We start from the raw sequence: 25152 nt of genomic DNA on the forward strand, positions 1-25152 counted from the left end.
CCCAGTTGACCAAAGACTCCATGATTCTTTGGTGACACTGCCTGTGGCAGCCAAAGCCGGCCCATTTGGAACGTGGTGGGGAGCTAGGTCGGCAGGGCTGTCCGTGTCCACGGGGCCCTCCGCAGCATTAGAGAGAACCGGGCTCTGAGGAGGGATGACTGAGAAAGCCAGGTGTACCTCGTGCCACCGCGTGCCAGGAAGGGCCTCGAGCCGAGACAGCACCGTGGGCCAGGCCCTGGGAAAGCTGGGGTCGGGCCGATGCTTCTTTGAATGTGCGCCCATCTGTGCTGCCCGAAGGCTGGGCCACACGCATGTGTTACTTTGTTTGTTTTAATTGAACCATTTTAAGAAGTGCTTACTTATTTCTGGTGTGGATTTTTGCTGCAGGGAGGTTAGGGAGGGGAGATTTTGCATCAAGCAACCCTCCTCAAGCTCTAGTAACCCTGCGGGTTACCCAGGCATCTCAAGGTCAAACCAGTTTTACAGAGGATGGCCTCAAACAGTGCTTCTCAAATGTGACTGCACAGGGAACCTCCTGGGAGACTTATGGAATGCTTATGCCCAGGCTCCGCCCCCAGAGTCTGATGTCGTTGGTCTGGGGTGTGGCCTGGGCATCGGGGTATTTCAAAGCTCTCAGGTGATTCTCACGTAGAGCCAGGGCCGATCCCAATAACTGTGACCTGCTCAGAGGAGGGAGGGTCTGCTAGGCTCCGGGGCGGAACAGCTGGGAGATGGGCAGGAGTGTGGGGCTCCAGGGGTGCAGAGGGAGGAGGGCTCTGCACGTCTCCACCTGGGGTCCCTCTCACCACCCTTCCGCCCTCCCCCCGCAGCTCCGTCTACTGTTTGGTCTCCTGGCCACCTCTGCCCGCTCAGCCCAGAGCAAGCTCTGCCCCAGCCTTCAGCTGCAGTCACAGGTGCCAGCGCACAGGTGTGTGGCTCCAGCCCGTAGTTAATAACCGCTCCCCCAAAGCCCAGCCCGTCCACGAGCTCTGCGCTGCACTGGGTTTGTACTTACCCACCCCCATGCTTCTTCCCCACGGTGACACCGTGACCATCCCCCCTTTCGTGGGTGGTCGGGGGAGACTACACGCCGGGAGGTGCCTTACCCACCTCCCACCTGTCCGAGTATCTGTCCACTCAACCACTACCTCATTGAATGCCCAGGGCCGGCCGAGGGCACAGCTGTGAAGTAGACGCATCCGCAGCCATCAGGGGCCTCCCTCTCTATCTGGAGACAAAGGAACCAACAGGAAAACACCACCAGCATGCGCTGAAGCACCAAGGCCCCTGGAACCCAGAGGAGGCCCATCTCATCCCGGAGGGATCAGGAGGTATTCAGAGGCTGAGCACCTAGGACCCCAACCCCCGGCCGGAGGGGCTGCGTGGAGGGGTAGCCGGAGGTGCGGTGGTCCAGGCTGTGGACACCCTGTGCACAGTGCGGAGTGGTGTGGTGGGCCGCGGGCACTGAGGCAGCTCAGTCTGGAGTCAGGCCGGGTCAGAGTGTAGACAGGGATGCTGCTGCAAAGCAGGGCCGGATGATGTGGGCTCCTGGAGGCTGAGCTAAGAACTTTATCCTAAGAGACCAGGGACAGGGAGAGAGGGAGAGAGGGAGAGAGGGAGGGAGGGAGGGAGGGAGAGGGGAGAGAGAGAGAGAGAGAGAGAGAGAGAGAGAGAGAGAGAGAGAGAGAGAGAGAGAGAGAGTGTGTGTGTGTGTGTGTGTGTGTGAGATAAGTGTTTTAGAAAGAGCAGAGACTAGACTGTAGGGGAAACGGGACCAGAGTGGAAGCTGTTGCAGGTAGGCATCCCTTCAAGGTGAGAGTGGCTGGATTTGGGGTGAGAGTGAACAGATTCTAATGTCTGAGCCCCGAAGCCCTGAGCTACCGCACCCCCCAGCCCTCTCTCTGCTGCAGAAGGAAACCACAAAAGGGCTTCAGATAAGGTGGACCACACTCGGGCCCTCAGGTGCCTGGGGACCGCTTACCTCCCTGAGTCTCCACGCACATCTGGAAGGCCAGGACGAACAATTCACCTTGGCCAAGGGTCTGCCTCCCAAAAGGGCACAGGGAACATTGAACCAGTCGGCCCCGGGTCAGCCACTCGGCTCAGCCCGCTTGGGGGATACTTGGGACGCGTTTGTCCCCCCTTCTCCCAGCACCTTCCCGGGGCTGCCACCCACCCCTGTGGGCTGGACTTGAGTCCTCTGACAGCGCTGTGACCAAAGCACAACGGGGAAACGAGCCCCAAGATGCATCTCACAGCCTGAGGGATGCAGTCTGTGGATAAGCCATCGTTTTAGAATATCCTCACCCAGTTCCTCCTGAGAACTGGCCGTTGTAGTATCTAGAAAATGCAAGATTCAAGTAATGACAGTTCAAAGACCAGCTCCCTTGTCCTGACACAAGGCTTGGGGGCCAAAGCACATTGGTGATCCTGAAAAGACAGGTTCCTTTCTCTCCTGATCTCAGGACCCAGGCAAGGCCTCACGGGCCCCAAGGGTGAGTGGCCAGGCCGGGCCAGAGCCAGTGTCCCTCTCCTGGAGATCCTGGGCCTCTGGACTCCCTGTTCTTTGTCAAATGGTTCTTCCAACAGGGATGGGGCTTCTGCCTCCTCCCTGAAGGAGACAGCCTTCCGAAAAAGGAGAAAATCAATATAATTACGAAGGAACCAAGGAGAAGTAATCCTAAGAGACTCCTTAGCAGCTTTGGATATAATCGTATCTTGAGTTCCAGCGAGATCTAATGCAAGCAGTGGTGGCGTCTTTGCTGGTGATGGAGTGGAAACGTCCTTCCCGCACTCAGAAAGCAAGGAGAAGGGGGACGCAGGGAGAGGTGAGCCTTGTGCCAGCGCCCAGCCAGGCGGCACTGTGGTTATTAGACAGCAGCTACGCGTGCTCGCCAGGACCCCACAGGGGCCCAGGAGAATGAGCCATTCCAAACGAGCTTGCTCCTTTTCAAAGGGGCCCCCAGCCGGGAAGGTGGCGAGGAAGGCCGCAGAGAGGCTGGTGCAGCTCTATGCTGGCCCTGGACCAAGCCCCTGCCAACATCTTGGGGCACGTGGAAAATCTGTGGGAAAGTGACTCACAGCTCATTGGAGATCTGGGCCTGCAGTCAGCCAGGAAGGGGGGCCCTGAGCTGAGCCAGGGGGCTCCGAAAGTAGCCACTTCAGCCCCAAATGCTGCTCTTGGAGAGCGGGTGGGCATGGGAAGGGCGTGGGATGTTATCTCGGCCTGTGCAGCCTCCACGTCCCATTCTGGTATCAGCATCTTGGCCGTCTTGTGGAATCACTGCTGCCAGCTCCCCAGCGGAGCTGCTCTGCCCACCTCCACAGCTGAAGGATGAGTGAGAGGAGGTCTGACCCACCTGGGCCGTGATTGGTCCAGGAGTGAGCAGGTGACCCCAGCTCACCCAATGAGAATCAGCCTTGGGACTCTGGCTCTTGGGACAGGGCTGCTTCCTGCCCCCGTCCCCCCTTCCCAGGTCCCAGTGAGGACGCACCCGTGAACCTGGCAGTCACTTCTGACACACTGAGGGGCCTGCCTGAGAGTGAAGCCAACACAAGGAAGCCGAGTTGGGAGGGGAAGCAACAGAGTCCTGACAGTATCATTTGAGCACCTGAATCGAATTTTGCCCGGGGTTAGTGTCACCTTGGGACCTGTCCTGTTCTTGAGACCACGGGATTCTCTTCTTTGCTTAAGCCAAGGTGACCTGGGCTGTTGTCACCTGCAACCAAGCCTCCTGCCTAAAGCAAAGAGTAAATCCACAGTAGTGCGGACGAGCGCTTGGAAACCAGCGGCGGAATCGGCAGATAAGGGCCGGCGTGTGAGGCTAAAAGCAGCCCGAGGCCCCAGATGCTGTCAGGGTAAAGCAGGACCACACACCAGAGGCCAGGCCCCAGTCGCAGGCACCCCGGACGCCAAGGAAACCCAGCCCTCTCACACCCAGGATGACCTGCAACAGGAGGAGTTGTCCCCATCTCAGAGGTCACAGGGGCCAGGGAACCACAGAGCCGGGGTCCACTCAGGCCTCTCTGGCTCCAGGTCCAGCCCCCGCCCATCGCCCTACTGGGCTCCTGCCTCGAGCCCAAATCCTGGAGAATCTCAGAAGGGACTTCAGAGAGCTCCCCCTCTCCCCCCTCACCTGCAGCTGGTACTGAGATTCTGCTCCAGTGGCGGCCAGGTAAGCTAGGAGGACTGCCCAACTCTCTGGCGCTTGCTCCAGGCTCCCACTCTCGCCTGCAGGCGAGAAGGTTCCACCAGCGGGACAGGATGGGAGGCACAGAAACCTGACACCACAGGTCCAGGGCTCCGCTGCCCTCCCTCCCAGTCCCCCATGCCCCCATCAGCCCGAGCTCCCAGCTGGAGGAGGGTCTCTGGAGCTGGGGCGCTGGGCCTGGCATGCTCTCCTAGGTCTACACAGCCTCCCACATCTTCCTCACTTCCACCCCAGACCCCCGAGTTCCCAAACCTGCAGCCCACACACCAGATGCATGTGTGTGCTTGGTCGGCTGCATGGTTTTTAAAAACTGGAATTAACTGCAAACATGTAAAAAGTCAGCAGATTTCTCAGGAAAACCAGACTGCCAGCTAGCTACTCTTGGAAAATCAGATGATCTGGAAGCTCCCGGTGGCTGGGCAGAGGAGCTACGGGTGCTCCCCTGTGGGCCCCAGGGCCCACGGGGCCACGTCACCTTTCTGGAACCTGCCGCTTCCGGTGGTGGGTGCCTCGGGGTTGGCCCTCTGGGCTGTCTGCACCACCAAGCAGCTCCTTTCCTGACAAAGCCCCCAGAGGGCTGTTGAAGCACGTGGCAAGGGGGAGCCTCGGGCCAGCCTGGCTTCAGGGTCTCTCCTCTGAAGCCCCCCAGTCGGATCACTGTCTGCCCACCCACCTCAGGGCCTGTGCCATCTGCCCACTCCTGCCCCCAGAAATCCCGCACGGCTCCTCGTGAGTCCTAGCCCGCCTCGTATCTCCCTCTGGGAAGCCCCAGCTGCATCTTCCCGATCCTGGGCTGCTTTCTCTTTTTTTTTTTAAATTTTACTTATTTATTTTTATACAGCAGGATCTTATTAGTTATCTACTTTATACATATTAGTGTATATATGTCAATCCCAATCTCCCTGGACTGCTTTCTGTTCAGGCCAGGGTCAGCACACTTGTTCTGCAAAGGGCCAGATGGTAAACATTTGCAAGCCCCACAGTCTCTGTCACAGCTACTCAGCTCTGCCCTCCCAGCACCAAAGCAGCCACAGGCAACGTGGAAAGTAATGGCATGGCTGCGTGCCAATAAAACTTTATTTACAAAGATGGGGGCAGGCCAGACTTGTTTTTTTCAGTTTGCCCCAGAATTAAATCTATCTTCCTAAATAGAACAGGAATGACAAACCCATCTCTGTATCTCCCATGCAAGTGGGCACTAAGTGATAGGTCACCAGACACAGGCTGCAGGATTTAGGCCCAGGCCCACCTTGCTGACTGTCCCCAGGCCGGAGTATTATTTGGTTGGCTGCTCTTGGGTCATCACTGCAACTCCAGCCTGTCCTGGCTAAGCATCCTCCACCTCAAAAGAAAGGCCACACCGCTGTCCCACGTGTGGGCCAGGTTCTGAGGTTCCAAAGTGTGGGTCATCCTCTGGGAGGCTGAGGCCTCAGGCTGACCACGGGTGGAAGCTCAGGTAGCCAGAGACTCACCCTCATCCCCCAGGTTACCAGGCACCTCCAGCCCCAGGGGACTTGGGAGAGGCCCATCCTACTGGGAAAACAACAACTACACTTCCTGTGGCCCAAGTTGCACACATTGTCTCTAACCCTCCAGCACTCCTTCGAGGCAGAGGTTTCTCTTCCCCTTGAGCCTCACTTTCCTTTCTGTAAAATGAGGACAATACCGTCGACTTCATGGAGTCCTGCCTGGGGCACAGCAGTGATGCTGGAGGTGCTGTACCCACCTTGGGACCATGAGGACAAAAGCCACCGGCTAAGGATGGTAGGGCAGTAGCCAGGAGAATCAACTGGCCACTCAGGACTTCTTGTCCCATGAGGGAAAAACATAAACCCTATTTGGTTAAACCACTTCAGTCAGGTTTCTGTTATGCCGCCGAACACAGCCTGATGGACACGTGCCATTACTCTCACCATCACTCCAGTTCATAGCAAGTTGCCCAAGGTGGCACAGGTAGTAAATGGGTGGAGCCAGGACTCAGCCCAGGTTGTTTGTATGATGAAATGGAACGATCACCAAAAAAGTGAAAACTTGTAGATCTCGCAATAGTTCCAAAAGGTAAAATGGAGTTCCAAATAACTGACGCATGCATTGCCCCCTGCAGGAGCTCCACTGCCCTTGAGGGGGCGCCGCGCGGTGACTTGCTTCCACAAAGTAGGGCAGGGGGGAGGGGGTGGAGGCGGGAGTGACAGCCTGGTGGAGACACCTGGCAAACACTGCCTCGGCCAGAGGGTCATGGTTAACATCATCAGAGCTACGTCACGCTGACAGCATGTCCCCTAGATCTGATGTGATGAGAAGGTACTTCACCTCTGTGGTCTTCCTCCCCCAAACCCATCACCCCAGTCTAACCACGAGAAAAACATCAGATCAGCTCTAATTGAGGGACAGTGTACAACATACCTAACCAATAATCCTCAGAACTGTCAAGGTCATCAAAAACAAGGAGAGTCTGAGAAGCCGTCATAAACCAGAGGTGGCTAAGGAGACGTGACGACTGAATATAATAGGGAACAGAAAAGGACATTAGGGAAAAACTAGTGCAATCTGAATAAACCGCGGAGGTTAGTTAATAGCCGTGTATCGACGTGGGTCCTTTAGCTGTGACAACGTACCACAGTAAAACAAGATGTTCACAATACAGAAAACTGCGTGAGGGACGTATGGGAACTCTCTGTATTATCACAGCAACTTGTCTCTAATTCTAAAATAAAAGATTCTATTGGGTGGGAGCGGCGTGGAGGGAAGCAGACAGAGAAAAAACATCTCCGTCCATCAGCACAGACCAAGCCCCCGGCCTCTCTCACTTCAACCACAGTGACTGAGTAGTGAGAACTTCCTGAGTGCCCAGCCCCTTGGTGGGCCCTGCAGGCTCCCGGCCCATTCGTGCCCACAGCCGCTGAGAGAGGCAGGTGTCCCTACTCCCATTTTCCAGAAGGGGAAACTGAGGCTCAGAGAGACACTTGCCCAAGATCACCCAACTGGGAACTGGCAGAGCTGAATTCAAACCCAGGCCCACCCTGCCCCAGCACTGAGCCAGGACACAGGTGGCCCTGGGGCTGAGTGGGGCTGGGGGCTGAGCTCTCGCCCAGGACCTGGGATGTCCCTCCAGCGTCTGCTTGCCAACCTTGGGACCCTCGGGAGCGCCCCCTTTAGTCTATTCAGAGATCACAAACGGGCGGCCTTTGGGGAGCGTCTGGCCCGCAGGCATGACTGGATGGGCTTATGCAAATTTCAAAATGAGTTACCTGAGTCCTGCTTCAAAAGCGCTTGGACGGAACCTGGCGCTCGTCCCCGGCTCCGGCTGGCCGCTCAGAGCCAGCCCTCGCCACCACCTCACAGCGCCCTCCGACAGCCCCAAGGTCCCCGCCACTGCTTCACCTCGGCCGCCCGCCACGACGACCGCGTCCCCCTCGCAGGTGCGCCAGAACTACCACCAGGGCTCGGAGGCCGCCATCAGCCGCCAGATCGACCTGGAGCTCTACGCCTCCTACGTCTACCTGTCTGTGTGGTACTATTTTCACCGCCATGGTGTGGCTTTGAAGAACTTTGCCAAATACTTTCTTCACCAATCTTGTGAGGAGAGGGAACAGGCTGAGAAACTGATGAAGCTGCAGCACCACCGGGGTGGCCGAATCTTCCTTCAGGATATCAGGAAGCCAGACCGTGAGGACTGGGAGAACGGGCTGAATGCAATGGAATGTGCACTACACTTGGAAAAAAGTGTGACTCAGTCACTACTGGAACTGCACCAACTGGCCACGGAGAAAAATGACCCCCATTGGAGTGACTTCATTGAGACGCATTATCTGAATGAGCAGGTGAAATCCATTAAAGAACTGGGTGACCAGGTAACCAACTTGCGCACGATGGGGGCCCCCGAACCTGGCACAGCACAGTATCTCTTAGACAAGCACACCCTGGGAAATAGTGATGATGAGAGCCAAGCCTTAGGCTGGCTTCCCGAGGCCACAGGGGTGGCCTCCCTGGTCCCCAAGCCAGTGCATGCATGTCTGGGTTACCTTTACCTTTTCTGTAAGTTGTACCAAAACACCTACAAGTCCTTTCCTTAGTACCATTCCTTCAAATAAAGTAATTTGGTACCCAGGAAAAAAAAAAAAAAAAAAGAGTTGCCTGCCAACATGGAAGAACCAGGATGGTTCAAATAAACATCAAGGGCTTCCCTGGTGGCGCAGTGGTTGAGAGTCCACCTGCCGATACAGGGGACACGGGTTCGTGCCCCGGTCCGGGAAGATCCCTCATGCCGCGGAGCGGCTGGGCCCGTGAGCCATGGCCGCTGAGCCTGCGCGTCCGGAGCCTGTGCTCCGCAACGGGAGAGGCCACAGCATTGAGAGGCCCGCGTATCACAAAAAAATAAATAAATAAAATTAAATTAAAAATCAAGTTCCTGTTTCTCTTGAACAATGTAGCTACCTGGCCGCACTGGGCCCATATTCCTGCGGGGTGCGTCCAGCTGGCCCCTCTCCACTGGGCATGTGCTGTCAGGCTTGCCACCGTCCCCGCCAGGCCTGACTCACTTGTCCGCAGCACCTGCCGCGCCCCGCGGGCATCTGAGCCGGCAGCGGCTCCAAGCTCACGTCACCGTGGGGCTGTCGAGGAGCTGGATGCTTCCCATCCATGGCCCAGGCCCCCTGGGGTGGGGACGGCCCGCCTGGGCCGCTGCCGAGACCAGCGGCTGCTGCCCTATACCCGAGGTCCCCTCCAGTGCACTCCAGGGCCCAGGAGGCAGGTATGGCAATGGGGCCGTTTTGTGGAGGGGAAAGCTGGCTCGGAGGGAACAGCGTAGGCCGCGTGCCCAGGGTCACACAGAGTCAAGCGGGCTCCTCTGAGCTCCTGGCACCGGCCCCCACCTCAGCCAGCCCACACGGCCCTCACCGCGGGTCCTGGCCTCCCTCCTCGGCCCCCCTCACAGGCTCTCTGCGCCTCAGACCACGCCTGCCCGTCCTGCCTGCAACGTCTGTGTCTGCTCCAGGGCCCCCAGGCTTCCACCCTGACAGCTGGGAGCAGAGCCCCTCCCATTTCTCTTAAGCAGCCCTGCGTGTCCGCTCCTGCCGAGAGGGCTGGGCTGGCCGGCCTCATGGTGGCTGCACAGGAGCTGCCCTCCTGCCCCTGCCTCTGCCGTCCCGGTCACCTCGGCTGCTGGTGGCAGCGGGAGGCTGCTGCAGCCCTGGCGACAGGAACAGGGCTGGGGGCTCCCAGATGGGGCAGCCCCTACCCAGGGGGACCCCAGCAGCAGGGACAAGCTAGTGTAATCTTGTTAGAGGCGGTGCTGACCCCGGCAGCAGCCCTAGACGGCTTCCAGGTCCCCGTGGATTCGGCTTTTAGCTGGACGAAAAGCTTTAACACGGAAACCAGCAGAGAAGGAGCCCCAGAAGTTCTGCCAAGATACTGGCTACTGAATTCAAACTCATATGGGGTCTAGGAGGAAAGACAGGACACCAGGTAGGCGGAGTCATGGCACAGACCCCTCCAGAACTAGGTCTCTGACCCGGAGTCTGATCTCTCCAACCTTGCCCCTCTGGCCACCGCCCTGGGCCCTCTGCCCTCCCAGCACCATCTCCTGGAGGAGGGAGGTGTCTGACCTGGGCTTTGCTTCTCACCACCTGGCCACTGAGTGTAACTGTCTAATTACCATGGCCTTATATGTATATTGGGCACCTGCTACATTCCAGAGACTCAAATCTGAAGATCACAAAGGCTCTTTACAGACGAGCAAACTGAGGCTTTCAGGGGTCAGTTGACTCACTGTGGGTCCACCCACTAACCGGAACCTCAGTCAGGTTGCCCAAACCGGCAAGCTGGGGGCCACCCAACTTCCCACGACACATCCAGCCCATCCTCAACCCCCTCTGCTAATTCTTCCCCAATCCCTCTCCCCCTCGCCACTGCCACCCCGTCTCCCAGCCGCTGCTCTTGCCCTCAACTCATTCTCCACGTGGCAGCCTGAGGGGCCGTCGTAAAAAACAAGTCTGATCCTCCAGTAAGTCCCGCACTGTAGTTAGAATAAAATCCAACTCCTCCACGAGGCCTTCAGGCCCTGCCACCGTGGTCCCCAACGCATAAGCAGTCCTCAGGCGTGTCCTGCTTGGCTTCCACTGGGCTAAGTTTACTAGGACTGTTGTCTGTTTGGTTGTTGGTGTTCTCATACTTTTGAACGAAATGCCATTTCTCTTTAAAAAAAGGATTTCAAGCTTCCCTTTAAAAAAATCTCAAGCTCTGGGCCACTGAAGAGTGATGGGCAACCGGCACTGAGCAGCGGCCCCTCCTTCCAGGAGCTGCGTGCTCTCGCCCGTGCGGTCTCGCTGTGGCCACCTGTCTGCTAGCTGTCTGCCACCTTGGAGCTGGGGGGATCTGACCCCAGACCCACATGATCCAGCCTGATTCTCTAAACTCCGTCCGTCACCTGCCATCACTCACAGCCCTCCAGCCTGGGGCCTTCTTTCTGCTCCTGGATCTCACCAGGGTCTGCGTGACGGGAGACCTTGGCACCCGCTGTCCCCTCAAGGCCTTTCCACAAGGTCTTCCTCTGCTGGTTCCTTCCTTCCTTCAGACTCTCCTAAGGGAGGCCCAGTTTCATCTGTGTCACCTTCCCTCCTTCACGGCAGCACTGTGGAGCCTAGCCTGTTTACCTCTCTCCTCGGTTACCACCCGGCTCCCCACCAGGCCGAGCTCCATCGGGACGGGCATCAAGCCAGTCGTTAGGGCCAGGGCCCCAGCAGCAGCTGGAGCCTGGTGCACAGGAGACACTCAGGCAACGGGAAACGGATGAATCTTCTCACCACCCCGGGCAGAGCAGGAAGGGCCTGGGGGTTGGCCTTTCGCCAAGTCGGGGCCCCGGAGCCTGAGACCAACGATGAAAATCACGTCTCCGGCTGAGGACTCCCGGTCGGACCCATTCTGGAGTCTCGGGGTGGCTCAAGGCTGGTGACCCCACCCTGGCCAGGTCTGTGACCCACATTAAAAATAGAGCACACGTAGGGGCTTCCCTGGTGGTCCAGTGGGTGAGACTCTGTGCTCCCAATGCAGGGGGCCCGGGTTCGATCCCTGGTCGGGGAACTGGATCCCGCATGCACGCCGCAGCGAAGATCCCGTGTGCCGCGACAGAGACCCGATGCAGCCTAAATAAAAAATCATTAAAAATAGATAAATAAATAAAAAGCACACAGGGGACTTCCCTGGCGGTCCAGTGGTTAGAACTCTGCGCTTCCACTGCAGGGGCGCAGGTTCGATCCCTGGTCAGGGAGCTACGATCCCGCACGCCATGTGGCGTGGCCTAAATAAATCAATAAAGCACGCAGTAAAAGCAATGCACTGCCCTGGACGGGAGCCTGGAACAGACCACAGACGAGGAAGAAAAATCCGGTAACATCCAAAGCCTGGTGTTCAGTGAACAGTACTGGACCAATGTGCGGTCTTGGTCTTGACAGCTCTCCAGGTGACGCGAGATGACAGGATATGGGAGACGGGGTAAGGGGGGCACGGAAGCCCTCAGTAGTACGGTCTTTACAAGTTTTCTGCACATCTAAAATTATTCAAAATAAAAGGTCATTTAAAAATAAATAAATAGGGACTTCTCTGGCGGTGCAGTGGATAAGACTCCACGCTCCCAATGCAGGGGGCCTGGGTTGGATCCCTGGTCAGGGAACTAGATCCTGCATGCATTCCATGAGCCGCAACTAATGAGCCCACGTGCCACAACAAAGGAGCCCCCGTGCTGCAACAAAGGAGCCCTGGAGCCACAACTAAGATCCCATGCGATGAAATAAATAAATATTTAAAAAATAATAATAATAAATAAGAAAATAAAACTCATCCACGGCAGCGTATGTGCAGCACTGAAGGGAACAACACAGATAATGAGCTATTAAATAATAATACTAATGTCACTGATAATAATAATAATAATGGCAGCTAAACCTTACATTATCTCAGTCACTGTTCATGACAATCCTATGCAGAGGATAAGACTGTAAATCCCATTTTACAGATGTGGAGACTAAGACGCAGCAAGCTTAAGATCCACTCAAAGCATGACGCTTGCAAGTGACGGGCAGGGCCGGCCTCATGGCTTGGTCTGACGCTCTGCTGTTACCGTCTTGAAATTCTTAGTAAGTTCTGACAAAGGGGCCCCAGATTCTCATTTTGCTCTGCACCCGCCAATTCTGTAGCGGGTCGTGGTGACAGAGGTGGATTCCAAACAGGGAATGGTGTTCTCCATCCTCAGAAAGGTCACTCGGGATCGGCTCCGTGCACAGCGCGGAGCCAGCGCTCCTGGCTAAGAAAACATCATGGGGCAAAGGGTGGCCGCAGGATCAACGGCAGAGTTTGGGGGGACATCAGTGGATGGCTTTGGCTGGGGCTGGGACTGTCATACTCTTGGCTTAGAGCAGGGAGAGGCAGACCCTCTTCCAGGCCAGGACAACACACCAGCTGCCCATGCCCAGTGGCACACTCTGCCGGGCGGCCTCCCCGTCACACGGAGATTCTCCACGTTGACGTCCGCGAGCCCAACCAACAGCTGGCCAGGGCCCAGCAGCCGGCGACTGTCACACCAGAGCCGTACATTTCTCACTCTGGTGCTGATTATCAAGAGAATCCTCAAGGTTTCGTTGGCTGACCTCGAAGGTGGTTGACTCCACAAAAGGATGTTAGAAATAGCACCGATTAGCTCTGGGAGGCAGAAAGCAAACAGACACAATCGACCCTTCTGTCGGGATCCCAAACACGGGCAGCTGTTCTCCATTAAATAAACAAGCCAACAGGGCAAAAACAGAGGCGTCCACCGGGACCAGCAGGCGTTCAGGAGCCGCCCACGGGCCCACCTCTCGCCCCTGCCCAGAAAGACTCTTCACCCAGGACCGCAGGGACCTGCTTCTGAGGCAACGCCCGGACTGTCACCTGGGCCCCTTCTCTCCCACTCCAGGCATCTGGGTGGCCTCAGGAGCCCTTCCCAATCCACCCTTGACTCAGACTCCGGTGCCCTCAGAGCTCCAGCCTGGTCTCAGCCCCAGCCCGTCCTTTGCCACCGGGTGGCCCATGAGCCTTGGACGGTTACCGTCACTGCACCAATCCCATCTCTGCAGCCCCAGGGGCCCGGGCACTGATTTCACGAAGCCCCTTCACAGGAACTCACCTCATGCGCTGTCCTGGTCGGACCAGGACGTTTCATCCATTGGGCCCCCTGAGCGTGGAAAGGGGTGGTTTCCAAAGTCTGGGAAATAACGTTTGAGAGCGAGAGAAAGGAAAAGAGGGAGAGACAGAGAGAGCCTGGTGGAAACAGAGATGAAGGTAATTAGAGCAGGAAAAGGAGACACAGACAAAGGGAGGTAGAGGCAGAAACAAACGACCAACAAACAAAACCCAAGAGAGAAAAATATAAAAGAGAGAGAACTGAAATCGATAGAGATGTGGAAACCAGATAAGGGGGGTGGGATTCAGAAAGAGGGAAAATGGATGAAAAGGAGGAGGAAAAGATGGAGGAGAGAGGGAAAAATGAGGAAATAAGAGAGGAAAGGAGAGGGAAGCGATGAGTAGCCCTGACAGAAAAGTGAGGCAGCCAGGAGGCAGCGGCAGCGGTGGGGACCAGGGTGTGGGAGCGGACTGTGTTGGGAGCTGGGGAGTCGGTCCACGGGTTCAGGGCTTCTCCGGCCCCGAACCCTGTCAGTGTGCACGCAGGGACACTGAAAGACTCCCCACCCTCACCCCGCCTTAAACCCCATCCCTGTGTCAAAGAAATAACAATATTCTGAAAGGACAAAGGCCGTCTCAGAAGACAGGTCAGTCTCTGTTGAATGGACTCCATCTGGCCTGAGGGGCAACACTTTGCTCTTTTCTCACTTTACTCGGGACTCCTGGAAACCTCTCGTCTGCATCCTCCACCCCAGGGAGGAGCTCTTGGCCTCATCGGGGTCCCCACCTTCCCTGGCTGCAAAGCGAGAAAAGAGGGAGAGAGATCCTGAGGTGCCCCCCGCCCATCCCACCCAGCCCAGGCCTCCAGCCCCGCATCAGCCTGGCGGCCCCCGCAGGTACCTCTTCCCATCTCTCAGGCATGGCTGCATCCCCTGCGCCTAGAACAGCACCTGGTACACAGCAGACGCTTAATCGGTAAGTGCTCACTCCGCCTCCCCGGGTGATCCCATTCAGCCTCAGAGCTAAGGCCTCGGGCTCCATGCTGGATACCTCCAGCCCTGAACCCCACACTCCAACCCCGGCTCCACCTGCAAAGGCATCCAGACGGACTCGATTCACAAGGCAACTTGGATGAATCTCCGGGGAATTACGCTGAGTGAGAAAAGCCAATCCCTAAAGGTTACAGGCTGTATGATTCCATTTATAGAACATTTTGGAAACAGCGAAATTTTATACATGGAGGACAGATTCGTGGCTGCCAGGGGTTGGGCGAGGGCTGAGGGAAGAAGGGTCAAGGTAGTCATAAGAGGACCTGAGAAATCCCTGTGGGGTTGGGACAGTCCAGAGTCAGGAGACAGGAGCCTAAATAAAATAAAACTGTACAGAATGGATACAACTGTACAGAACTTAAAACGCACACAAGTGAGTCCAGGTAAAACTGGGGACATCCCAGCATGAGCAACACATCGTAACCAGGTTGACATCAGGGTTGTGACGTTGTACCACGGTTTTGCAAAATGTTACCATTGGGGAAAACCGGGCCAAGCGTACGAGGCCGCTGTCTCTGTATTATTTCTTATAGCTGCCTGTGAATCTATAATTGCCTCAGTAAAGAATTTCAATTAAAGACACACACGCGTTTCCCTACCTCCACCCTGGTCCCTAGCCCAGGCCACCAGCATCTATCTCCCTCTGGACCATCCCAGCAGCTGCAACCACCCAACCTCCACCCTTGCACTGCCAGCATCTTCCTCCACATTTCAAAACCCTCCAGGGCCGAGTCCTTGCACGGGCCCCACGCCCTGCTCCATCCACTCCCCACCCCACCCCGACCTGCACCTCCAGCTCCAACACGCCGCCCACCAGGCCTCACCGCTCCCCTTCCAGCCCAAGACACCTGTACAGCCCCCTCCCCACCTCCCCCAGGGCGCCAGCCACCTCCTCCGCTGTGCTCCATGTTACCTTCTCAGTGAAGCCTTCCCTGACCACCTCCTGCCCCCAGACCCACCTCTCCCTGCCCTCCTTCACCTTTCTTTCTCCCCGGGACACTTTATATATTACACTAGACTATCGGCTGCTGGAGAGCGGGAACATTCTCTGTCCTCCCTGGGTTCCGAGGATCTGAAACAGCACCGGGCTCGTATAGATGGTAGATGACAAGTGTTTGTTGAGTGAATGAATGAATGAGTACATGAATGAAAAGAGGGGTGGTGGGTGCAGATTTGGCATCAAAGGAGTTAAGCCCGGCCCAAGGGCTGGGGAAGGAAAGGGTAAAGGGCTGGGATTGCACACGTGGCAGCTCCTCGAGCAGCCAAGAAGGACTTAAGGGGACCGTAGGGGGAGGAAGAGGCCGGTATGTGCGCAGTACAGAGGGGGATGGGCGGGGCTGTCCTCCAAGCACAAGATCTCTCTAGGCCTCCAGGAGCAAAAGCCCAAGGTACGGAGGGAGAGAAGCCAGGGCAATACCCTGCAGGCCGGGCCACGCTGTCCACCCAACTCCCGCCCCGCAGGCTCTCAAGAGAACCAGAAACAGGCGTTGGGGTGGAGGCCGAGCTCACTTTCTGGGGCCTCCGGGGGCCGAGGGGCCAAGCCTCAGCGGCTTCCCACCGCCTGGCCATTCCCGCCGAAGTGCTGCGCTCAAGCTGCTTGTGGGAATGAGGGTGGGCGTGCGGACAGGGGTCACAGAGGACCTTGGATTTGCACTCTTAACATCCCCTCCAAAGCCCTGCGTGGGGCTGCCAGTGCTGAGAGGAGGATCCCTTCCTCCAGCACAGTAAACGGCAGTGGTCCCTCTGTCTAGCTGTGTTACCTTGGCCAGGTCACTTAACCTCTCTGTGCCTCATTTTTCTCATCTGGAAACAGGGCTAATAATAGTTTCTACCTCATAGGGTGTTTTGCCCAAATAACCCAAAGTGCTTAGAAAACAGTAAGTGCTCAATGAACGCTGGGTAATTTCATTATTATTACGGCCCCCTGAATTCTTTTAAACGATGTCATTAGCTTGTGAACAGCCCAAGTGTACAGTTTTGTAACACTGCGTTTTTAGTATTAAATGCATTCAGCTTCGAAACATGAACATTTAAAGTGAATCACAATTGTGGAAGCCAGTCCAAGGAGCCTCAAAGATTATCCAGAACATCTCTCAACCCCTCAGAGGCACGGCTCATCCTCAGTCAGGTGGCCAGGCTCGCCGCAGATGCTCAATAATGCCTGCTGGCCAGTGACAGATTACGGGGGGCCACACCGGGCACGAATATGCTGGCAACCAGCCCTGCGAGCAGCCCCCTGGCCTGTGGCCTCTGAGTTCTCTCCCAGCAATGACTGCTGCCATCTGAGCCCCTCCTGCCCACACCCCCCACACACACACACTCCTGGGGGCACTGTCCATGGCCTCCGGAACCAGGTCCAGGCCAGCAAAGAGCTGCCAGACACGGGAGGGGAAGGGGCAGTGACAGGGCCACAATGCTGAGATCCCCAACCCAGGTAACCACGGGCACCTCCCAAGCGGTGCTCAGTGATGTCCGGCCCTGAAGCAACCACCTCCCTGCTCTGGCTTCTTACTCCATGTAAAAGCCAGGATTCCCCTCTCTCTAAATTTCCCAGGTTAATTATTAGGACCCTCCAAGTAATGGGAACTTTGGTCTTGACATTCCGTCTGGCAACGTGACAAGGTGTGATGGTATCAGCTGGAACACGCACCTGGATGAATTTACTGCTTAATGAGACGTGGTTTATTTTCCCAGCAGAAAGCTGACCATGAATGGAGCCAAGTTCAAGAACTTCCCAGGCCCCTTAGGCATTAAAGGGATCATCACACTTTCTCCAGATGCCGCAACTCCAGCTGCAGGCATCACACAGGTTTCTGCACTAAGGAGGGACTCACCTCCCTCCACTCATCACGTCACCCGGAACCTGCAATCGCTGACGGGAGCTGCCTGTCCTCTGCGCGGCCCTGCCTCGCTCAGGAATGCCGTGCGACCCAGTGCCAAGCTGGTGCCACGCACTGGGCCATGCTGTCCCCTGCCACAGCCCTTTCCTGGCCTCTCTTCTCCCTTTTTACTTTTGTGTGTGTGTGTGTGTGTGTGCACTGTGCGGCATGCAAGATCCTAGTTCCCCAACCAGGGATCGAACCTGCGTCCCCTGCAGTGGAAGTGCGGAGTCTTAACCATTGGACCACCGGGGAAGTCCCACTCTTATCCCCTTTTCTGTCATGCACAGGAGTCAGAAGCATGCAGCCCACCTCATAATTATCTGCTGCAACGCCCGCCTCTGGGTGTTTACTTTCTGGGGTGACCTAGAGCTCAGGCAGGGACCAGTCTCATCACTTCTGCATCCTCTGGTGCCCAGAGGAATGCTCGGAGATGCAGGCGCTGAGCCAGTTAGCTGGGGGCATCCCGGCTGCTCCCCTTCCCTCCCCCAGCCCATAGTGGGCAAGTGACTCTGCCTCTTCCTGCCTCAGTTGTCTTTTATAAGATGAGGCCAGTGATGGCAGCCCACCTCACTGCAGCCAGCAGAGACTGAGTCACGCGCACCGAGGTCGGCCCAGGGCCCTCAAGCACGGCGATTGCTGTGTAGACATTCTCCGTGCACCTGGCTCCTCCTTCTGTGATCCACAAGCCTCGGCACCTGGAACAGGGCCCACGGCACGGTAGGTGCCTGACAGAAGTTCACCGAATAAAAAGGGAATCACGCACGTCCAAACCCTCAACCTGAACCCCTGTGAGCCCCATTTCACAGAGGGGAAGCGGGGACCCTGCTCCAGGCCACGGAGCTAGCAAGCAACACTGCCAAGGTACAAACCCAGGGCCACTGGGCTCCAGAGCCCATGGTTTCATTTATTTTTTTTTTTTTTTTTTTTTTTTTTGTGGTATGCGGGCCTCTCACTGTTGTGGCCTCTCCCATTGTGGAGCACAGGCTCCAGACGTGCAGGCTCAGCAGCCATGGCTCACCGGCCCAGCCGCTCCACGGCATGTGGGATCTTCCCGGACTGGGGCACGAACCCGTGTCCCCTGCATCAGCAGGCGGACTCTCAACCACCGCGCCACCAGGGAAGCCCGTTTCATTTATTTTTAAATGTTTTATTCCGGAAATTTTCCATAGTCATAGAACACAAGCAAAAGCCAAGAGGGGGCTATGATCAGCCCCACGTGCTGCTGCCTGGTTTTGACGACGGTCATTCATCTGGGCCGGTGACGCTTAACCCGGGGCAGCCGGGCCTCCAGGGCACATTTGGCAACTTCTGGACACCTTTTTTTTTTTTTTTTTTTTTCCGGTACGCGGGCCTCTCACTGTTGTGGCCTCTCCCGTTGCGGAGCAGAGGCTCCGGACGCGCAGGCTCAGCGGCCATGGCTCACGGGCCCAGCCGCTCCGCGGCATGTGGGATCTTCCCGGACCGGGGCACGAACCCGCGTCCCCTGCATCGGCAGGCGGACTCTCAACCACTGCGCCACCAGGGAAGCCCTGGACACCTTTTTGATTGTCGCAACCAGGGGGATGGTGCTACCGGCATCTAGTGGGTGGAGACCAGGGATGCTGCTAAACACCGTACAATGCACAGGACAGACCCCACCCCAGAGAATGGTCTGGTCCCAAATGTCAACAGCGCCGAGGGTGCAAAGCCCTGGTTTGAGTCCAGTCCATGCTCTCAACTACGCCCTCTCCAAGTGCTGCAGGAGTTTGGTCTACACACTGGGAGAAAGGGGAGAGGCCTGCGCCATGATATTGGGACCTGGGAGGGCAGAATCGCTCTAGGAAGGGTGATCTTGAGAGTGATGCTCTGCTTAGAAAGTGGGTATTGGGAGCTGCATTTGTCAACACTTCACAGAAGACTGAGGAAATTTCAAATCCTCAGAAAATAAGGATGCCCGTGGAGAGTACTTGGAGAGGGCCCCACCGAGTGCCTCTGCCGGCACTGCCTCTGGGGAGAACCAGCCCCTTTCGAGAAGAGAGCTCGTGGCCAGCCCTGGGCCCTTGTAGCCCTCACATCTGCCTGCTCAGCACAGCCTGTAGCTCTCCAGGCCCATCCCCGCTGCTGTGATATCAGCCCCCTCTCTCCCTCCCTTGGTAAAGGGGCATTGACCCTCCAGACTCTGTAGTAGACACCAATTTACTGTAGGTCTTTGCCAAGACATAGATGGAGGCCTGTGAGGCAACAGGCCCCCTGAGGAGACTTCTTGGAGGCTCTCAGGCAAGTTTTCAAAATCAACTGATGTCACATAAAAACCTGCATCCCCAACCTCCCTTCCTTAAGAAAGAGCACGGTCAGGCCACTCTGAGCCTTTGTTCCCAGCTGGAGGGGAGGGCACCTGCCTCTCCCATTGGCCACCGTCCCCACACAGCCCTTGGGCCTCACTCAGGGCCCTACCTGATTCCAGGGTTCGAAGTCGACCCCTGGGGCATGAAGAATACGGGGCTCTGAAATCAAATGGGGCCAATGCCTGGCTAAAATGTTCTAACTCCTCTGAGCCTCAGTTTCTTCATCTGTAAAGTGGGAATGTTGACAGTACCTATGTAACAGGTGTGCATGAAGATGAACCAAGCTAGGGCAGGTAAAGTACTAGCTTGTGTCAACCCAAAGAAGAGCCCAGAAAACTGGCTGCTGGCCAGTTACTGTCGTAACTACTATTAGTAAGTCAAAGATAATACAGTCCTTACCCTTGAGAAACTCTTAGTCTTGGGGAACAACAGGTGAAAACACAGATGACTCCCCGAGGTGCTGTGCCAACAGTGGAATGAACAGGGTGTTGGGGAGTCCAGAGGAACGTTGCCTGGGGGAATCCAGGTGGCTTCCCAGTGGTGGTAACATTCAATTTAGCCTTGAACAATGAATAAACATTGCCAGGCAGGGAGCAGGGGACCAGCGTATGCAAAGGCCATAGGCAGTGTCCACCAGATCCAGGGATGGCAGGACTGGGCTTGAGGATGCTCACGGGGGACGTCCCTGACAGTGGCGGTGCTCGGAGATGGTGCACTGTGTCCCTCCAACCACAGAGAAGTTGGGGTGCTCCCACGTAGGCCTCAACAGTGCCCCCCAAAATAAAAACTCCTCCTTGTTGTAAGGAACTTCCTCCCCACTCAAAATCTTAACAAAAATGCAACACTTAAAAAAAAATCTGACCCCCAAACCAGCCTGCCAGGGGCCCTCTGTCCCTCCCCTGCACGTGTGCCACCAGATATCTGGAGTCAAACAAATCTGTTAACGTGTGAGCGCTGAGTGACTCCCTGAGAGCCAGGCTGGTGGGGGATTGGCAGGGGGGCTGGGGACCCAGCACCACTCGGCCTCCATTGTTGCGTTAATATTTGCCATCTGCTCATGTTGCATTTTTACCGCAAGGGATGATGGGGGCAGAAGCAGAAGGAGAGGCCGCTGCAGGGCCGGGAGAAGGCGCCATGGAATCTCCTCTGCCTTCTTTGTGTTGCTGCCTTGCTAGGCCTCCACCACTGAGATAAAGCCCCGGCCAGGCTGTGCCTCCTTCCGGGAGTCACCCCTCCAGGGGGATTGGGCAGAGGGAGAGGGAGAGGGAGGGGGAGGCGGCCCCAGCCAGACAGAGCCTCCCCCTTCCCTGGGTGGGGCGGGGAGGGGAGGGGAAGGGGGGGTCCGGGTACGGAGCGGGGAGGGGAGGAGGCGCCGAGCCTGGCACTGACGACTCCTACAGGCCAAGCCTGGGCAGGACAGCTCCGCCCACAGCCTCTGCTACCTCCAGGAAAGCCCAGGACGCGGCCCCAAGCCGCTGCGGAGAGAGGCAGGCATGGGCACTCATCTCAGCTCTCCACGGCCTGGAGACCACCTCCGGAGAAATCTGGGGGACGGGGGCTTCCAAGGGCCATGGAAGCCTTCAGAGCATCCATTGACTAGTATTTATTGAACACCTACTGCATGCTCAGCCCGGCTAGGAGACTCAAATGCCCACAGGCAGGTAATGACAATGGGTGTCTTAGGCCAGATGGCGGCTCAGCAGGGACACTGCTCAGGGGCCGAGACCTCTGCTTTTTCAAGCGAAAGCCAGAGGTGTACATTCTTCTGTGAACTTCGCTTTTCTAAATGCTGGCAACTAATTCAAATTAAACACATGCATATTAAACATATGCCAAGCTGGCCAAAGAATGTATGTGGGTGGGGCAGACTGGGTCCAAGGACCTCCAGCTGCAACCTCCACCTTCTAGGTTGTGGGTCCTGCACTCGGGAAGATCACAGAGAAGGGGAGAGACACTGAACGAGGTCTAAGCTGGATCAGATTCTGGCTCTGCTGCCTATGCTGTGTGACCCTGGGCAAGTGAACGGCCCTCTCCGAGCCTCAGGTCCCTTTCTCAAATGATATCATTTACCTCTGAGGTTGTTACGGGTAGTCGAGACGAGGCACCGAAAATCCTTCATGAATGCTCTCAATACAACCACCATAGTTGGAGCAATAGTAGATGTGTTCGTCATGCTGCTCCCAAAAGCTGAGGGCTCCTGCTGGGGCTGGTGCAAAGTGAAGGAAGACGCCATGGGCTTTCCACTCTTCCCTGGTCCCAAATGCCTCTGAAGGCGTGGGGCCTGTGGGATACAGGCCATCAGCCTGAAGTCCAGAGCTGGGGAGTGTGCTGGGTGTGACCCACAGGCGCAACAGACTTTTCTTCCCCAAGATGTTTAACATTTAGAAAAATTAGTTGCTGACTTTTAGACATTAGAAGATTCATATAAAACTCCACATGCCTAGCTTTCTCCCCAAAATAGAAAAATCTAGCCATTCTTGATCCCATTTCTGCAAGGCTGCTTCTGGAAATCTCCACCCCTATAAGTAAGGCAGGGGCTCTGCAACTCGCCACAGTCCCCACCGCTCCTTACTGTCTCACACCTGGCAGACACATTCATTTATGTTACCAGATCGCCCCCTGGGTATGTGCGGGGTGAGCCGGGCAGGCCCAAGGCCACAGTCCACCCCGGCAGCCTGGCTCTGTGCGGTGTCAGGACTTGGCCCCAAGTGGTTTTGCTATTAGCCAGAGAGCCTTCCTTGGAGAGCACCTGACTGTTATCCATTGGAAAATTAATCAAAATGACACCTCGAGGGACTTCCCTGGTGGCACAGTGGTTAAGAATCCGCCTGCCAATGCAGGGGACACGGGTTCAAGCCCTGGTCCCAGAAGATCCCACATGCCGCGGAGCAACTAAGCCCGTGCGCCACAGCTCCTGAGCCTGCGCTCTAGAGCCCGCGAGCCACAACTACTGAAGCCCATGTGCCGCAACTACTGAAGCCCGTGTGCCTAGAGCCCGTGCTCCACAACACGAGAAACCACCGTGATGAGAAGCCCACGCACTGCAACGAAGAGTAGCCCCTGCTCGCCGCAACTAGAGAAAGCCCATGTGCAGCAACGAAGACCCCATGCAGCCAAAAAATAAATTAATTAATTAATTAATTAAAAGAAAAAATGACACCTCGTCAACACGATGTTTTGGCTCGGCGGAAAACAAACAGCGGTCTACAACAACTTAGCGCGGCTCTTCTGTGCCCCTGGGTGCGGGCCCCGAGCGGAGGGCCTGGCGTGGTCAGAACACCTGTGGCAGCCACTTGGCCATGACCAGGCCCGGACCGAGGGGACATGGGGCCACCTGACATGGTCTCCACACCCCTCCAAGGCCTGCGGCCCGTACGGCTCCACCTCCATCTCACTTTCGCTTCCACATATGTCTGAAACCGTCTCCAGATGAGAGGGGCCCTCTATGTGCAGAGACAGGGCTGCCTCCTCAGGCAGGGTCTCTGGGACCCAGACACATGGCCAGGAGACCTGGGCGCCCTGACTGGAGCACCTTTTCTCTCTTCCAGTTGGACAAAGGCCCCGAGACCCGGCAAGGCGAGGATTCCAGTGATCTCAAGGCACAGCATGAGATGTTTCCAGGCCGAGGAAACGCACTCCTAACCGTTGAACTCTGAGGCTTGAAGGGCACCTACGCACCCTGCTCAGCTCTCATGGTCAAGTCTAAACAAGACATCGCTGACCCTAAATGCCAGCCTTAGCTCAGGGTAGAGAACGTGCCCTGGAAATTCCCCAAGCAAAGCAAATTTACCAAGTCCCTCCCCTGCTACGAACCCTTCCATGGCTTTCCATTGCCCTTAGAATAGTGTCCAGTCCCCCTGTGTGGCCTGAGACCCCGCCCAACCAATCTGGCCCCAACCTCGTCTCCCACACTCCACCCCCCCGGCTCAATCCCCATGCTGGACTCCCCGCTGCTCCTCAAGCTCAGTCCCACCCCAGAGCCTCGGTGCCTGCATCCCCACTGCTGGGTGCACCCTTTCTTCTGACTTCAGGCTGTTCTCACTCACCATCCAGGTCTCAGCCTACACGGCCCTTCCTCGGAGGCCATGCCTGGTTCCCTCAGAGCAAGCCAGGGCCCTCTTTAGAAATGACTAGCTACTGAATTTTCTTAGGATTTGGTCATTGCCTCTATTCTTCCGCTGGATACATGCTTCCTGAAGTAAGAGATCACAGCTCTCTCCCAAGGCAACAGAGTTAGGAATGTGGGTTCATATCCTGATGCCCAGCTGTGTGGCCTTGGGCAAGTTACTAAACCTCTCTGTGCCTCAGTTCCCTCACCTGTAAAATAGGGATAAAAATAGCACCTCCCCCGTGGGGTATTGAGGGTTGAGAACAGCACCTGGCGCTGCAGGGCTGGCTCTGTCACCACTACCGATACCTGCTCACCGCTGAGGGATTAGGCAGTCTGTCTTGAACCGTTATTTAAAGGCAAAGCTGGCTTTTCAGACCCACCAATGCTCAGAACCCTCCGTCTGAGAGTTCTGGAGTCTTTTACTCCCCACAGCTTTAGTGGAGGAGGCCCTCTTCATCTCACAGCAAATTGAAACCAGTTTTCTAGCAAGCAGAGCCTTTCTTGGTCAAGCCCGTGTCAGCCAACTGACAGTTAAGCTGTCTGAGGCCTGCAGAGGCTAAGAGACTTACCCACAGTCACACAGCTGAAAAAATGCCGCAGCGAAAGAGAGGCGCAGTTCTGAGTTAAAATCAATGTAAAAGTATAGTTGAAAACTTCTTTGCAGTACAGCATGGAAATATGGACCTTTGTACCATGAAAATACGTATGTTAGCATTAAAACTGAAGCATGGAAGCATGGACATTTTTACGTCCGGGCGCAGAGGGCCCAGGGTGCCAGGCCAGCTCTCACCCCAGTCTGGGCACTGACTGCGCGCTTCTTCGGCAGCTCAAGTCAAAGGCCAAAGGCCTGGCCTTTGCGGGGGATCTCGTGACGAGGAGGTACACTCAGGCTGGCATTCCCGGCCGGCCCAGGCCTCGGCCAGCACCAAGTCACGTGGGCAGGGGCGGCTCTGGGCCTCCGGTGCTGGGGAGGGGTGGGGGGCTGGCGGACTGCTTCCCAGCCCCACTCCTGGTGTGTTGGGAGACCCTAGCCCCGGCGCTGCACACCCTCCCTGGGCCTCCCCACTACAGCTGCAAAGTGAGGAAGAGGAGGGAGGGAGAAATGAGGCCAGCAGGGCAGAAGGGGCTGGCAGAGTTAGAAAACACACAGACCAATTTTCTCCCCATCTCTCTCCCTCCCCAGGAACTCCTGTTCCAGCTGATGGAGCAGCAGGGAGGGTGGAAAACACACCCCCAAAGGTCCCTGCCCGGCGCCAGGGGTGAGGGCTGAGGGCCTCCTGCCTGGGCCCTGTGAGGGAGTCCCCACTGATCCCCCTGATTCTGGGAGGGCCTGGGGGCAGCAGTGAGTGGCCTATTTCCTTTGGGGGGATGGGCTTCCACAGGAGTGGGGACAGGACCCTTCTGCGCAAGAGCCTCTGCCCCACG

At 56.5% G+C, this 25152-nt stretch overlaps 2 protein-coding genes across 3 annotated transcripts in view; one reads left to right on the forward strand and one right to left on the reverse strand.

Moving 5' to 3' along the window:
• The window catches only part of BCAS4 (breast carcinoma amplified sequence 4), a 60500-nt gene that overhangs the window by 689 nt on the left and 34659 nt on the right, over positions 1-25152 (reverse strand). The gene's annotated exons all lie outside the window — the stretch shown is intronic.
• On the forward strand, positions 155-23272 carry LOC132438522 (ferritin heavy chain-like). Its single transcript, XM_060032747.1, is given in 6 exon segments — positions 155-272; positions 3477-3566; positions 4143-4175; positions 7465-7556; positions 7559-8212; positions 23165-23272. Coding segments are annotated over 6 exon segments (1095 nt in total).

Source organism: Delphinus delphis, chromosome 15 (assembly GCF_949987515.2).
Source record: "Delphinus delphis chromosome 15, mDelDel1.2, whole genome shotgun sequence".
Taxonomy (NCBI): domain Eukaryota; kingdom Metazoa; phylum Chordata; class Mammalia; order Artiodactyla; family Delphinidae; genus Delphinus; species Delphinus delphis.